The sequence below is a fragment of the Rhea americana genome, unplaced genomic scaffold (genome assembly GCF_003343005.1).
Source record: "Rhea americana isolate MKP2758 unplaced genomic scaffold, rheAme1 scaffold_19, whole genome shotgun sequence".
Taxonomy (NCBI): Eukaryota; Metazoa; Chordata; class Aves; order Rheiformes; family Rheidae; genus Rhea; species Rhea americana.
In genome coordinates, this window is record NW_028186038.1 from 4818049 (window position 1) to 4832672 (window position 14624).

General features: G+C 34.6%; 1 protein-coding gene across 3 annotated transcripts in view; it reads right to left on the reverse strand.

The window, feature by feature from the left end:
• The window catches only part of PPARG (peroxisome proliferator activated receptor gamma), a 58663-nt gene that overhangs the window by 6446 nt on the left and 37593 nt on the right, over positions 1–14624 (reverse strand). For all 3 annotated transcript variants that reach the window (XM_085302441.1, XM_085302442.1, XM_085302443.1), the window contains exons 4-6: positions 14215–14353; positions 6874–7073; positions 892–1342 (exon numbers count right to left, since the gene is read on the reverse strand). In XM_085302441.1, the coding sequence (XP_085158567.1) occupies positions 892–1342; positions 6874–7073; positions 14215–14353 (790 nt within the window). The remainder of the gene's footprint in view (positions 1–891; positions 1343–6873; positions 7074–14214; positions 14354–14624) is intronic.

Here is a 14624-nt window from a genome sequence, read left to right on the forward strand (position 1 = left end):
AGCACATTCCTCCCATTGCCATTTGCAGTACAATTCTAAGCCAAAGTACACACAGATCAGTTGGGAAAAATTTTCTTTGTGCAACATCACTGAAGTTGATGGGATTGGCCAAAGTAAAAGAACTTCAGTCTGACCTGGAATGTATATCTGATATCTCAGATTCTTGGTAGAAAGGTTTCCAAGTGAAAAAGTTCAGTGTCTTTTTTAATGCAGTGTTAGAATTTGTGTAGTCTGATACCTTAGCCTTAAGATTTATACTTCCCTAAAAGCATAAGGCAAAAGCATAAATACAAACATAGCAGCTTAAGAAACGTGAACAGATCAGACAATGCTTGGATTTTTTGTCAGGCATTAGGAAGCCATCATTTTTCTGAGTAACACATTCTTTTTTGTTTTTCCTTTTAAAGGCAAAAACCCCTTGTTTGAATTAAAGAAAACCAAAAACCATCACAATCCTGTAAGCCAAATGCCACATATATTTTGAAATTGTTATGGAATCAAGTTATTTACATACAATTAGCAAGCCACACAAGCTAATTGTAGGCTTAAAAAATCCTTATTGCAGTAGTTTAACTTTCAGATGCCCTTGCCAGTGAAATTCCACCCTTCCTGTTTTCAGAAAGATAGTCCTGATTTTGTTTTCTAATTAAATGAACTGCTGATTCAGCAGGCATTTCCAGCTCCATCAGTACTATCAGGTTGTTTACATTTTCACTTGCTGCCTCAAACTGAAAAAGGGGCAGCCAACATCAAGAAACCTGAAAGCTTATCAAAAGCTACATGTAAACAAACTCAGGCAMCTCCCTTAGTGCAGAGCACTTTTCTGTTTGGAGAGGAATTAAGTGTCAATGTTATTTTTTAAATTATTATATTAAATAAGATAGCACTTACCTCCACTTAGTATAATGACAGCTATAAATATTGCCAGGTCACTGTCGTCTAATTCCAGTGCATTGAACTTCACAGCAAACTCAAACTTGGGCTCCATAAAGTCACAGAAAGGTTTTCTCAGGCTCTTCAGAAACTCCCGTGTCATGAATCCTTGTCCATCAGATATAAGAACTCCGTCTTTATTCATCAGGGAAGCCAAGAGAGTATATATGATCTCATGGACACCATATTTCAGGAGCGTTACTTGATCATTCAGGTCAAGATTCACAAAACCTGGAATGTTCTTGGCAAACTCGGTGATCTCCTGCACTGCCTCCACCGAGCGAAACTGACACCTCTGGAAGATGCGGATCGCCACCTCTTTGTTCTGCTCCTGCAGCGGAGACACGTGCTTGCACTTGATCTGATCTTCTCCCATCATTAGAGAGTTCATGTCATAAATAACAAATGGCTAAAAGCAAAAAGGAAAATATATTTTCACATGTTCTCTCTATGAACATTTGACTCCTCAAAGACTGAAGTAGCTACGGCGGTTAACTCATCAGAAAGCACTTAGAAATATATAAACAGTATATCTAGGCTAGTTGCTTTTGGGTTTAATCTTCATAAATCTATTAAAGCAAATATCCACACAATGCCAAAATGATTTACAGAAAGGACAAGCAGATCCTGAAGATTTCTCATACTTTCTGTGAATCTACATCTTAAGATGTAGGACTTCAGAGAATACTTTTAAAAAATAGTTCAGGGGGATATAAAACTCAATTTTTAAAATATTTACGATTTTTACCATGTTTATTTCCTTTTACAAAAGTTCTATAATGCTAGCTTTCGAAGTTTGGAATGTTTATTAATAGAAGATAATGTTATTCCTTCTACTTGAATTTTAATGCCTTATATCAAATAGAATCTAGCAAGGATACATATGAGTGTTTGCACTTCTGATGATACAATTTTTTTTTTCAGAAAAATATGATATATTCACACTTTGATTACCTCATATACTGTCAYGTTCATTTCAAGTTCTGTGCTTCTAGAATGTACTGTGAGTAATAAAGACTCTTTGGCATTGATAATCTGRTAAGTTATATCTTTTGCTGCTAATTCGTTTAAGTATAATGAAGTTAGGAAATAGTTAAATGCAGACAACTTGTCAGTGGAAACAAAACACAAATACCACAATACAAACTAGAACAGCACAATTCAGAACACAAGAATGAGTCTGACTGTGAAATAAACTCAATTGGAATAAATCAATTTTGAAAACAGATTAGAAAAATTAATGCCAGGAAAACTTGTATTAGAATCTGGAAGCAATCTATTTCAGAATATGCACAACAAGCCTCTGGTTTTAAAGAAGTGGTTAAGTGAAGATTTCTTGAATTATTTGAAGAATCTTTTCCTTAGAGGATMTATGACTAAATAGTTCACTGCTGCCCTGAAAAAATATTTACTGATACTGATAACTTGTTCACATACTTGATTAATTAATTAAAATGTAAAGAATTATATAGCAATATATATAGCAATATATGTATTTTTAATTGTTGCTTTTCACCCAGGAAACTTTGACTATTTTCTTTCTAATTGTGTATAAAAAGTTAGTCAGCTATCTTCAGTGTTATAATGCCAATGATGCAAGAAAATTTCCAAAAAGGATAGTAATGTTTCAACAAYTGAATTTCTAAATAAGTAGCCAAATATAAAACAAAATAATATAACTAATAACCATGATGTCATATATTTCATTACTTTTCCAAATTCTAGAGACCTTAAAGTTTTATTTACATTCTGTATACTATGCACAAAAGTTCTCTAGAAGAAAATGTTTATTCTCATGCAAATATAGTATCAAACTCAATCTTTTGAAATAGGTCTTCTGAAYAGTGCATACTTTCAATAGAATATATTGGTCTTGAGCAAGGTATTTCTGTGACAGTACGTGTTTCAGTCGTCAGGAGACTTAGAAATAAGGTGGCTGAGAYTGTGGATACCAGCCACAAATAAGCACATTATCTCATTTGACTACAAAAATCTTATATTCTAATAAGATTCTAATGCCTTATTCATGTGGGTGCTCATTCTTAAGGTTTTATATTCACTATAAGCTGCAGAAGAGATACAAAGATAACCCATACATAAGTAGTCTGTGGTCCTCTCCTAGACGATCAGCTTCTTAAAACGCCTAAAATTTTGTTCCASATTTGTTAAACCAATTTTGAAGTCTGTTCAGTGCTAAACTGATATGGAATGCTTAAAGCTGGAAATAGCTATTTTCTTTCAAGTCCAGTGGTGCCTTCTGTAGAGGATATTGCCCACAGATGCTTGTCACAACCAAGCAGCTAGAGGTTACTACTCCCATAGTTCTGCAAATGGGATTGTGAAAGCTTTCCTTCATCTGGTTCAGCCAAAGTCGAACACAGAGCTCGTACTGCTTTCACTAGAGAAAGGGAGGCCTGACAGCTGACATAGTTTTGTCTTTAACTGATACAGCTGCTTGCAAAACAAATGTCTATCTGTGAACTGAAATAACAGTGTTCACATAAAAGGATAACGTTATAACTATTTCTGTTTTCAAACTGGATTAGTTAAATCAATTCAATATTTTGCTGCTTACAAGATCAACAAGACTGGTGCTGTCACTTTCAAAGTAGCCACAGGCACATGTAGCTCCCRACCATGAGTTTCAGTTAAATACAGTGAGAGGTATGACACTAATTTTCGCCCCTGCACTAGGATTGCAGTCTTCTAAAATGTGCAGATGTACAAAACTGGAAGCCAAAAGGATGGGCACAGGTATTTTTCAAGATGCAATGCTGTTTTGGCAGCAGAAAAACATTTTATATATATATGTGTATTTATGTACATGCATATATATGCATATGCAAATATAAATAGGTGGAATAACAAGACAGTAAGAGTGGTCTTCTAAAATGTACATTTTACTAGTGGTAGGTCATTTCCTTTTTATTCTTTCTGGAAAATCTTAAATGGAAGCATCAAATTCAAGAAAAATTCAGATCATCTGTTCTGTGCAAGTACATGTGCTTTTGGAGAGAATATATTATACCACCAGGACTCAGCCTTACATATGAAGATGAAAATGAAGGAAAGTTCCAACTAGCTAAAAAAAATACTGAATATAAAGATTCAGATGAACTTTGTGATTTGAATCTTATACCAAATGGGCACTGTATATCCCAGAAGAGGCCTGGTTACTTAGTAATTTTAGTTTTGACACACTGACTTAACATATCCAATCATTTTCACTTGAGGTAGATGATACTGCAATTAAAAAAGAGCATAAATTTAAACTGTGCCCATAGTAAACAGTTTGATATTCCAATGTACAAAGTCCTCTACAGTTCAAATAACATAATGTTGTAACCATTATACTGAGTGGCGTCTACTCTTTCAGTGATAATTTTTTAAAGATTTRAAAGTTTGCAGCAATGAAGAACTGACTTCTCTATGCATGTAATGTTTTATTAATAAAYTCTAATCTGGCAAACTTTTAAAACGTTCAATAAACATGCAGAACATTACTGATGGCATCCTGTATATAGACTGTATGAGGAATGTATTAGTACAACTTTCAGACATAACCAAGTTATGTACTGAGCCCAGACGTTTGTTAACCACTTAGCACAGCAGAGCAGCAAAATGCATGCAAATTCATAGAAACTTGCAGAAGAAAAACAGGATTTGTAGACTGACTTGGGAGCTCAGAAACGAGCTTTCCAGGTTTCTAAACAAAAGTGCRGGAAAACTGAAGATAAGTGTATTTGTAGGTAGTCCTGCCCAAAATTATATTACATTCCAGGGCATGCAAGGACAGAAAGTTAGAAATTTAGGTCCAGATCCTTAAAATTTGTATATAATCAACTTCACCAAAAAAAATTTCCAGAATTACTCTATTGTTCTCAAGACATGAATTTTTTTGTGTACATAACTGTTTACAGACTCATGATAGCAATCAATTCTTTTCCAGTCAATCTAAACATATTCAATAAGATTGACAGTTGCTTGATTTTCAGTGCATTAAACTACTTAAACTGAGATACTGATGTGAAGTGACTGATGCTACTGCAATGCTCAATACAGAAATTAAAAGACARTATTAGGTCAACTTCAGCACTATGGCATAAGATAAAGCAGAATTTACAGGATTTAGTCTATAGATTTTACMTAGATGCAATTTGTGCGTAYATACATATGCACATACATGTAATTATAGTTCTCTTGATGTGGCAAAAACTTACAATCAATTTTATATCAAGGAATTCTAGAAAATTTAAGCTGGAAAAAAAATTCCCAGAGTTTTCTCTTCAAATAAATCTTTTGGTTGAAGARTAATACAGTATAACTTGTATAATAACAAATACTGTATAATATTACTGTAAATTACAGTCTATACTAGGATAGCACGAGAAGCTTATTTCTGATGATCATCACACAAATTATTTTAGTTTATTCTCTACTAAATAGATTAATCTAATTTCAAGACAGCTCTAAACCACCTCATTTATTATAGTGGACATTAACTCTGAAACCTGATAATTTTAATGCCAATATTGTGAACTGATTTACTGCTGACTAACTTACCATAATATCTTGGAAAATACTCTTATCTATTGTCAAGGAATATAGTGATAGTTGTGGGATAAGGAAGCAGGCAATCAGGTTAGCTTCTTCATATTCAGATTTAAAGAATCTATTACAATTAGCAATAGTGTCTTTTAGCACAGTCATTTTTCTTCTGAATAAAGAAATTTCCTTGCAATTTCCTTTCAATATGAATTCTCCTATTATGTATAAAATATATTATTAAAAAAATGATAAAAAGTCTGCTTTTCGTTTGGCTATGACATCCACTTAGCGGATGTATTTCTTGTGCCCGATTAATGTTCATCTACAACTTTTCTCTTCTTCCCTCCCTTTCCCTCCATCAATCTAATCTAGGATCACTAGGGCACAGCATGAGAAACATGGAGCAGTACAGCTCTACAGCAATACAGTGGGCAGCTGCAGAAAGAAGGAACAGCTCCACTGGTGACAAACCTTTAGGATGAAGGACAGTAAACAGCATAGATACACATCTCACTTTCATTCTGATTCCCAATGCAGGTGCACAGTTATTGGGAACACTATTAAAGAAAACTGAACTGCTATATCAATTCTTTCTCGGAAAGCTGTGTTTCTGAGGCAAACTGAAGAAAGATCCTGAAAAAGCAGTAACGCTCAAGTGGACTTAGTATATCAGCTTTCCACAGAATGGGTAAGCTGTGCTAATTCAATTTTTATATACTCCATGATGAGCTGTTACTCCAATTGAAAGCATCCACCACTTTTCAAGGTTTTGTGTGAGGACTGCAACCAAATTTGGGGAAATATTCAAATTATGATTTGAACTGCCTCTGCAGTATAGACATGCCCTTAGAAAGATAGCCCCAAGAAAAGTACAATCCTTTCCTCTTTGAAATTATTAACGAAAATAAAATACAAGATAGCCAGATTCAAGAAAGTCATCAAAGCATCATAAGAAGCAGCATCATAGTAAAGGCTAGCATTGGTAATGTGAATTGTTTGACACTCATGAAAAAATATTCCTTTGGTACCAATAACATGATGTGATATGGATGCCTGAACAGTATGTCAACCAATTCCTGACAGACAGAAAGCCACACTAAACAGATAGTGTGGAAGATGACCTCTGGTAAAGGAGAAGGAAAACGGGAAGAGTAGATCAGAGAATAAAAAAAGGTTAAGATGACCTTCAAATTCTTGTACTGGTTTCAAGTATTTTATTAGGTGAACTTGGAGTTTTTTCAAATATTGTTTACTTATCCTATCTAAAAACATTTCCTGTGTTTAAGACACAKCTTGAAATATGTAACTGCCAACAGCATTTTTTTTTTTTAAGATGTGTTGTCAATGTGGTAAATCATTTACTCAAAAGAAAAAAAAACAGAGGGAACTAACTGATTTGTCTGTCGTCTTTCCTGTCAAGATCGCCCTCGCCTTGGCTTTGGTCAGAGGGAAGGACTTTATATATGAGTCATACAAATGCTTGGCAAGTGCTCGCAGATCAGCAGATTCAGGGTTTAGCTGGTCGATGTCGCTGGAAATCTCTGCCAAGAGCTTCTCCTTCTCCGCTTGTGGCATTCGCCCAAACCTGATGGCTAAAGAAGATGACAAGTAATTACAATTGCCATAGTTGCATCTAAAAATGCATATTTTAGGAGKTTTTTTTTTCCGTCACCTTTTATTATGAGCTCCTCAAATTTTCATCAAAACAGTACTCAGGCAAGTAAGAGGAAGACAATTTTCTCCAGTAGTAGAGACAAACAGCTGAAGTGCTTCAAAGAAATGTAAACAGACAAATCTCAAAGAAGAAATCATCTATGTGCCCAAACAGTAAGATTCCAATATTGCTCAGAAATGCCTAACTATTGTCAACTCACCTGACAGTCAAAGTTGGTGAAAATCACTGACTCTACCTCTGAGCTAAATAAAACGTAAAGAATCTTTAAGATATTAAAGTAGGTTTTGTTGGTTTGAACTTGGAGTGGAAACCACAATTCAGTTTTGTGTGGTTTTGGGCAAATCACCACATGCATCCCAGATACTTCATTTGTTTAGCAACAAGACACCCACATGCCTTGCAAGAATAAATTTCTAAATAGCTCTACAGAACTTAATATAGCAAGTGATATAAGTGTTACCAAAAAAAATTAAGGAATGAGAGAGAAGGTTATGCAGGGAATAAAAAAGCCAGGAAAGACTGAGTTTTAACACTATGCGCATGCTGTATTGAAAGAACAGGAAATGTTTCCACCTAATCATATGATCTCACAATTGCTCAATATGAATGTAAGGCAGGCTGTAAAACTCCTACTTTTACACCTATGTACTATCCAAAATATTATTTATACATGTAGAGACTGACTTGGGAAATATTTCAAACAAGCCATCAGGATCAAGACTGTTTTATTATATGATTCTATGATAGTTCTGTAAACAGAATTTATTTTCTTTTAAGAAAACAAAACAGAACATCAAAACAAAAAATAGAAAAAAAAAAAGTTTGCATTTTGGCCTTAGGAGGAAATAAAAATATTATGAATATTATAAATATTATAAATATTTCTTAGTGGTTAGTGCTGTTAACACATACATCCTACATTGAATGATTAYACCACCAACATTTATTTTGGACAGCATCAGCTATTTTCCTGTTATAAAGATGCTTACAGTATGCTGATAGACAAAAATGACTTTTTCTTCAAGAACAAATAATCCCTTGTCACATTTAGCGTTTATTGTATTTATTGATCAGTTCTCCTACTTCATGGCTCTAGAAACAAAGTGGTTTATTCTTACAAGTGTACTACATTTGCTTTTCAATAAACTTAGACTCTGAATGATGATTTTTTTTCCCTTTAAATGTCTTCTGCTTGCAATGTTTTCATATGGAAACTTTTGAATAATTGCCAACTGATTTTTTTTCTCTTTTTTGGATCACTGTCCATGGTATGTTTTCTCTCTCTCCTGGGGAACACTAAGTACTCTTAGTCAGCTACTAACAATAATTTCCAGTGAGTCATCATTGTTAGCCCTCCTCATATCTGAGAGCAACACATATAAAGAAAAATGAAGACATTAGCTTATATGACCCACTATTATGGCTCAAAGAGACTAGCACAATTCTGTAAAGAATTTGTGGATGGATGAATTGTACACATGGTAATGTTAAAGTGCTATAAAAATTTGATTTCAAACAAAAAAACTTACATATTTATGCTTAGTGTATCCTAAAACAAATTATGAGCATAGCTATACAAGCAATTAATTCAGCTGTAAGTACTTCCATGAACACTGTGAACCAAGAGCAGTTTGGTGTCTTTATTTTCCAGTTAAGAGAGATTCTATCACCACTAAGAATTCTTATGTATAGTTAACACAAACTTTCCTTTGAGTTAAAAAAAAATTTGACATTACTAAGCCCATGATATTAATAACTGCATTTTATATATTCTTAAAGATGTCAAATGAATGAAATAAAAGTATTAAATGAAGTAAATACAGTGAAAACTCACATTAGAATACTATATGGCATTTACAGATATTTTTGTGATACTCAGGGCCTATTTAATAAAAAGAATCAAACTACTGTCAACTTAATGAACTATATTATTGTACACATACTATAAGAAATGGTCATAGAATCAGTAAACATAACTAAAACTGCAGGTGTTAAAAAGTAATCTAACCCATATAATTATTAAAAATTGATTAAAAATCCATACCAAACAGTGGAGCTAGGTATTTGGGAAATTCATATTTTCATTTWAAAAAAATTATGTTCTTTATTAAGCCTTTTTAAAGCCTGGTTTTAGGCTTAAAAACATGTCAGATCTGTGATATTCACCGAATTATGTTTTATAATTAATTTATCAWTTTTTCAAATGTGCATTTGCAACAGCTTCACCAAAGCAAAGAATCTTGCAATACTCTGATGGTTTTGATTTGGTTCTTACCAACAAATTCATCTCCTCCTCACCATCTCTTTTTCTGGAGAAGAATTTGTGAACTTTCATTAGAGGATAATTAACAAAGACTTAAATGAAGTCTAGCAAGACTTCTCAGACTATTACAATGAACTTTTCAATCCGAAATGCAAAGCAAGGCAACTATTGTTACTTATATAAAGGATCTGTAATAAAAAAGGATATCATATTCCCCATGTCAATAAAATGCTCATCACTCTTTGAAATATGTTCAATGCAATTCAGTAGGATCTGAGAACTTAACATATAATAAATACTTATCAACTCTAAGAAACATGCCATTACATATTTCACAGTCCTATCAGGAACTAGGTGCTTTTGGACAGATAAAGTGTTCTGTTATGGTAATTCACATTTGTAAACTCTTACTTTATATGGAGTGCATTTATGGCATTATATGCAATATCTTTATAATATGCTTAAAAGAAATCATGCATCTTTAAGAGTGTGGTGTGAACCTATAAGGTCATTCTTTAAACATACTAACTTTTAAATATTATAGAGCTTGACTGAGTATCAGTATGAGATGATTCTGTTATGGGCCTGTTCTCGAGAGCCACTGTTTGCAGGAGTAAGCTCATAATCTAGAGTCTCACTGGCTGAAGACCACCTTTCATCAAGGTTATTTTTACAAACAAGGATAAAACAGGGACAACATGCTTCCCCTTCCTATCCCCCCACTATTAACTTAGTTCTAATATAGTTTATACACTTACTCAAAGCATTAAAAACAATAGGAATTATTTTTTTTCCCTGCTATGAAATCCCCAAAGGCTGAAGCTTTTTAATCAATTCCCTGCTGGAACAKTAATGATCTACCACGGTGTATATACCAGCTACAACACTGACTACTGCAATTGCATTTTTTGATGTGGAGATTTTATTGCTCTTTAGAAATATAAGACAGAATGTTACTGAAATGATCATGTATTTTCAACATTGAGATTGCTTTTTCATTAGAGGATAATTAACAAAACTCTATAATATAAAGAACAGAAACTAGACTGGGAACGAACACCTCGCTGGAAATTCAAATGTGGGGAAATATATCAGTACCTGTTTTTTCAAGAACATTCCTACAAGTAAATTTGTTAAAATTAAGGGGATTATTAGTTTTTTTAAACTTACGGTAGTTTTTCACATGGTTTTATCTATCTACTGCTGCAAATACTGCCAGTATTGCTGAGTTTTAATTTTGAGTAGAAAATGACAGCATAGCATGTATGTTATGTTTTCTACATATGTCCTTTGTCTTATACCCTGATTCCTGTGAATAGTCTCTTATCTTGCAAAGAGTCTCTTGGAAAGTAAACTACAGTATTCAAGCTAGCAATTCAGTGTTGCTAAACAGCAAATGGTTGGTAGCTCTCTGTTAAAAGTTTACAGTAATGTTCAAGGAGAACTTGTAATAAGTGGTAACTCAGGTTGTGCTCATTCTTCTYATGGAAAATACGATTAACTGAGGGTATTTGAGAATTAATGTTCCTGGTGCGTTTATCTATTCCCAACGAAGGATACCAAGTTACCTTTGCAAATTAGGCATGCATTACAAGCCTTGCTACTTATAATATGAAGTTATTTCCATTAATGCACAGATTGCACTGAAGTTCATCTCATTTTTTTTTATTGTAAAGTAATCTAAGYAATTACTTCTTTTATTTATCATTTAGTATTATCATCCCAAGCCAAACAGAAATAATTTCCTTGGAAAAGTGCTTTGAGATGGAAAAGTGCATGAAAATATTGTTTATTGCTTTGCTGTTTGTTTCAGATGGAATCTTATCTACTTTTTGTTTAGATGTGTCTGACAAGTAGGAGGGATCAGTGGTATTTGTGGAGGTAGGGATGGAAAAGGGAGGAGAAGGGAGGACAGTCCAGAGTGTTTCTGGTGGCTGAGAAAATTTCAAGGATATGCGGATGGATCTTTTCTCTCTTCTGCTTCTCTGTCAACCTCCCTCCTGTGACCGTGGCCTCATSTTTAGTTTCCCTGGACCAGTCATCTTCCTCACTAGTCTCTCTTCTCTGCTTCTACCTCCGCAGAAGGCCCAGCTTACTTCCTTATCTCCTGGGAGACTGGGAAGTGATAGGGAAAGGGGAATGGATGAAGGCAGGACATACAGGAGTGGAAAGGGCAGGGAGCTGGTATAAGAGACCTGGAAATATGGCTTGTTACTCATGCTGTAAGGATGAAAGGGGTACAACTGTGAATTTCTTAGCAGCAATAGAAGATTGTGCAAGTTTGGGCATGTGCCTGCAGCCGGAACATCTGATCTCTCTCCTTTGGCAGTTATTTCTTTTGCTTACACCTACAGTACACTCTAAATATCAGTGATACAATACCAGTAGTGAAGATAGTAAGATGTTACATGCTACATTATATTCTTTGCTTTTCTGTGTAAAAACTGCAGTATGTATCGTTATGCCACATTTTATTGCTTGGAGAATAACATTCCTAAATTAAGAGAGCTGAATTTCTTCCAGGTACTTTGGAATACAATCTGAGCAACTGAGAGTTAAACACAGACTAGCACTAAGGTTAGAGAAGGAAAGAAAAACAATACCAAGGCATGAGAATACCACTGTCTTTTCTAACCTCCAGCCATGTGGTATGTAGTATTTATACATAAAAGAATGTGGTTGTAGCTGCTAAGTGTTTCCCTGCATTCCCCTTTTCTGTAAGAGTATTAACTATTCATTTTGCAGTAATATATCTGCGCAAATACAGTCATTGTTTGGAAACCTCAGGCACAAATAATCCACATTCTGATTCCAAGCGTTTAAAATTCAGGTTATTTCACTATCCAAATGGAGGAACTTTCATCTGTAGACGTAACATAAAAATCTGGCTTAGTGTCACTAGCAAATTCCAGAGCTGCATTTCTGCATGTATCTTTATGTAGACCTGTGGCTTAAAGGGCAAAATGTAGGTCTTTTATTTACAAATCTGTTTGTTTAGAAATGCTGGAGGGTTCTGTTTCATAAATTGTAATGCTCCAGAGTGTAAAGAAGGCTAATGCAGGAGCCAGATGCTTGAATATAAATATTACTTGTTCCCTGTTAGCTGAACTGATGGTGACAGCCAGTGAAAGCTTTCTGTCAAGCCCTGGGGCAAACGGCTTTGAGCTTTCTCCCTCCTTCCTGTGCTTCCCTCTCTTCCCAACACTATGGCCCCTGCTGGTGCCACAGCTCCTTCTTTGGCAGTAGCCAAACAGGAAGGAATGGCAGCTGAAACAGAGTCATTTTATAAATTTTACTGGGCCCTTTGCATTACTGAGCAAAGGAGAATGGTCTTGGCTGTTCACTTTCCCTTCTTGATAGCCCTGCACATGGTTCCCATTGACATGGGTGGAAGCCATGCTGTTAGCTTATGAGAGAATTTGGCATGTACCTTGAAAATAATAATAATAAACCCTGAATTACTATAAAAGTACCCACACAAGTATTTCTAAATTAGATTTATTTTTAAGAGTTACTGTTGCATTCCAGGAACTTGAAAACCATATTTTCTATTAGCAAAACATTTCCCATACCAATTTACATTCACTGCATGTATTAACTTCACAAACCACAGTTAATTTTTCCTCCTGGGGACAGCACACTCATTTTTTATACTGAAAATAATGAAAGTCCTAAAAAAACCACAGAGAAATTATTTTCCCAGTCATGTTTGCAATTCTTTAGCCTTAGAATTACATAACTCTCTATGTTATGACATTTAATTCCTGTTTTTACTTGACTTTGCCAAAGCAAGGCAGTAAAGAATCTTCATTATGCCTTTATATCTAAACTTTTATAAATAAGTATTTCCACATGAATTGATAATTTTAAATTTCAGAGGGACTTTCTTCTTTATTCTATCCAAGAGAGCAGTATTGTGCTATGGTTAGTTCTATCTGCTCGCCTATTGTAAAGAAGGTAATCATAGAACCATACACACTGGCATACACCTTCGCAGTCTAAGACCACAACATATACAAAATGGAAACGCTGCTTGCAATTCACAGATGAGAGGGGGTATTCACCTCCAGATGGTGGAGAGGTCAGAGACAGTGCATAGTACACAGGAATAACAGCTATACACACTATATGATGAGAGGCCAACAGCTGAATGAGCATGCTAGGAAACACTACACTCCTACTTACCACACATTGGAATTTATGCCCAGATGTGGGTATCCTAGAGAGGAGGAGGACAGTTTAAAACAGTACAGCGTATGGCCCATTCATTTAAAGTATGCTGTAATCTAATACGTGGAAACTTTAGCTTAATGATGCTCACAATCTGCAATAAGTGTCCTGTGCATCAAATTCAAATTATTATTTACACATTTTGGTAAACATTCAATTTTTCATAATTAAATTAAACTTTCCACTTACAGAAAAAGAATATTGAGTCACAGTATGCAAAAGTCTCACTASAAAATAAGAAATGAACTGAAAAATAACAATTACACTAGTAATATATTCATAAAGAACAGTCAACAGTGTAATGAGCAAGAATGATAGATGGTCATTCTTTATATTATACTGATAAATGCAGATCTTTCCTATCTGCTTTCTATCTTAAAAGTAGTGTTCAATCATATACAGTCTCCTAAACTCAGAGGCAATCTCTCATATTCATATTTCTAAACTACCTAGTGTAAATCAACAGAAGACTGTATTACAGCAGCAAACATCCTAATCACATATACATTTCATTCTGTTTTTCAGATGAAATACTATTGTTTTAAAATACGCTATCTGCACTTACCATTATGTGACATTCCAACTGCAAGGCATTTCTGAAATCTGCAGTATTGACATTTATTTCTGCTTTTCTTATGGATGCGACAGTTAAGATCACACCTGTCATAAATTAGCTTTAATCTGATTGTCCTTCGAAAAAAGCCCTGGAATAAACAAAAAGTCATGTAAAACAGATATAAGAAATAGTCAGTGTCACTGTCACACTTGTCTATACATACAAATCACATTTGTGTATCTGCACTGAACATAACTTTGTTTTAGACCGATTGCCTAAGGAGGCAAGGCTCATGTGATTGTACCGGCTGCATAGCAGTGTGCTCTTGTTCTGATCCTATTAGTCATTTTCAAACCAGTTTGACAGAGGACTGGAAGTCTAGAATAGGTCRGGAAGATGAGGGGAATCAGTGGGCTTGA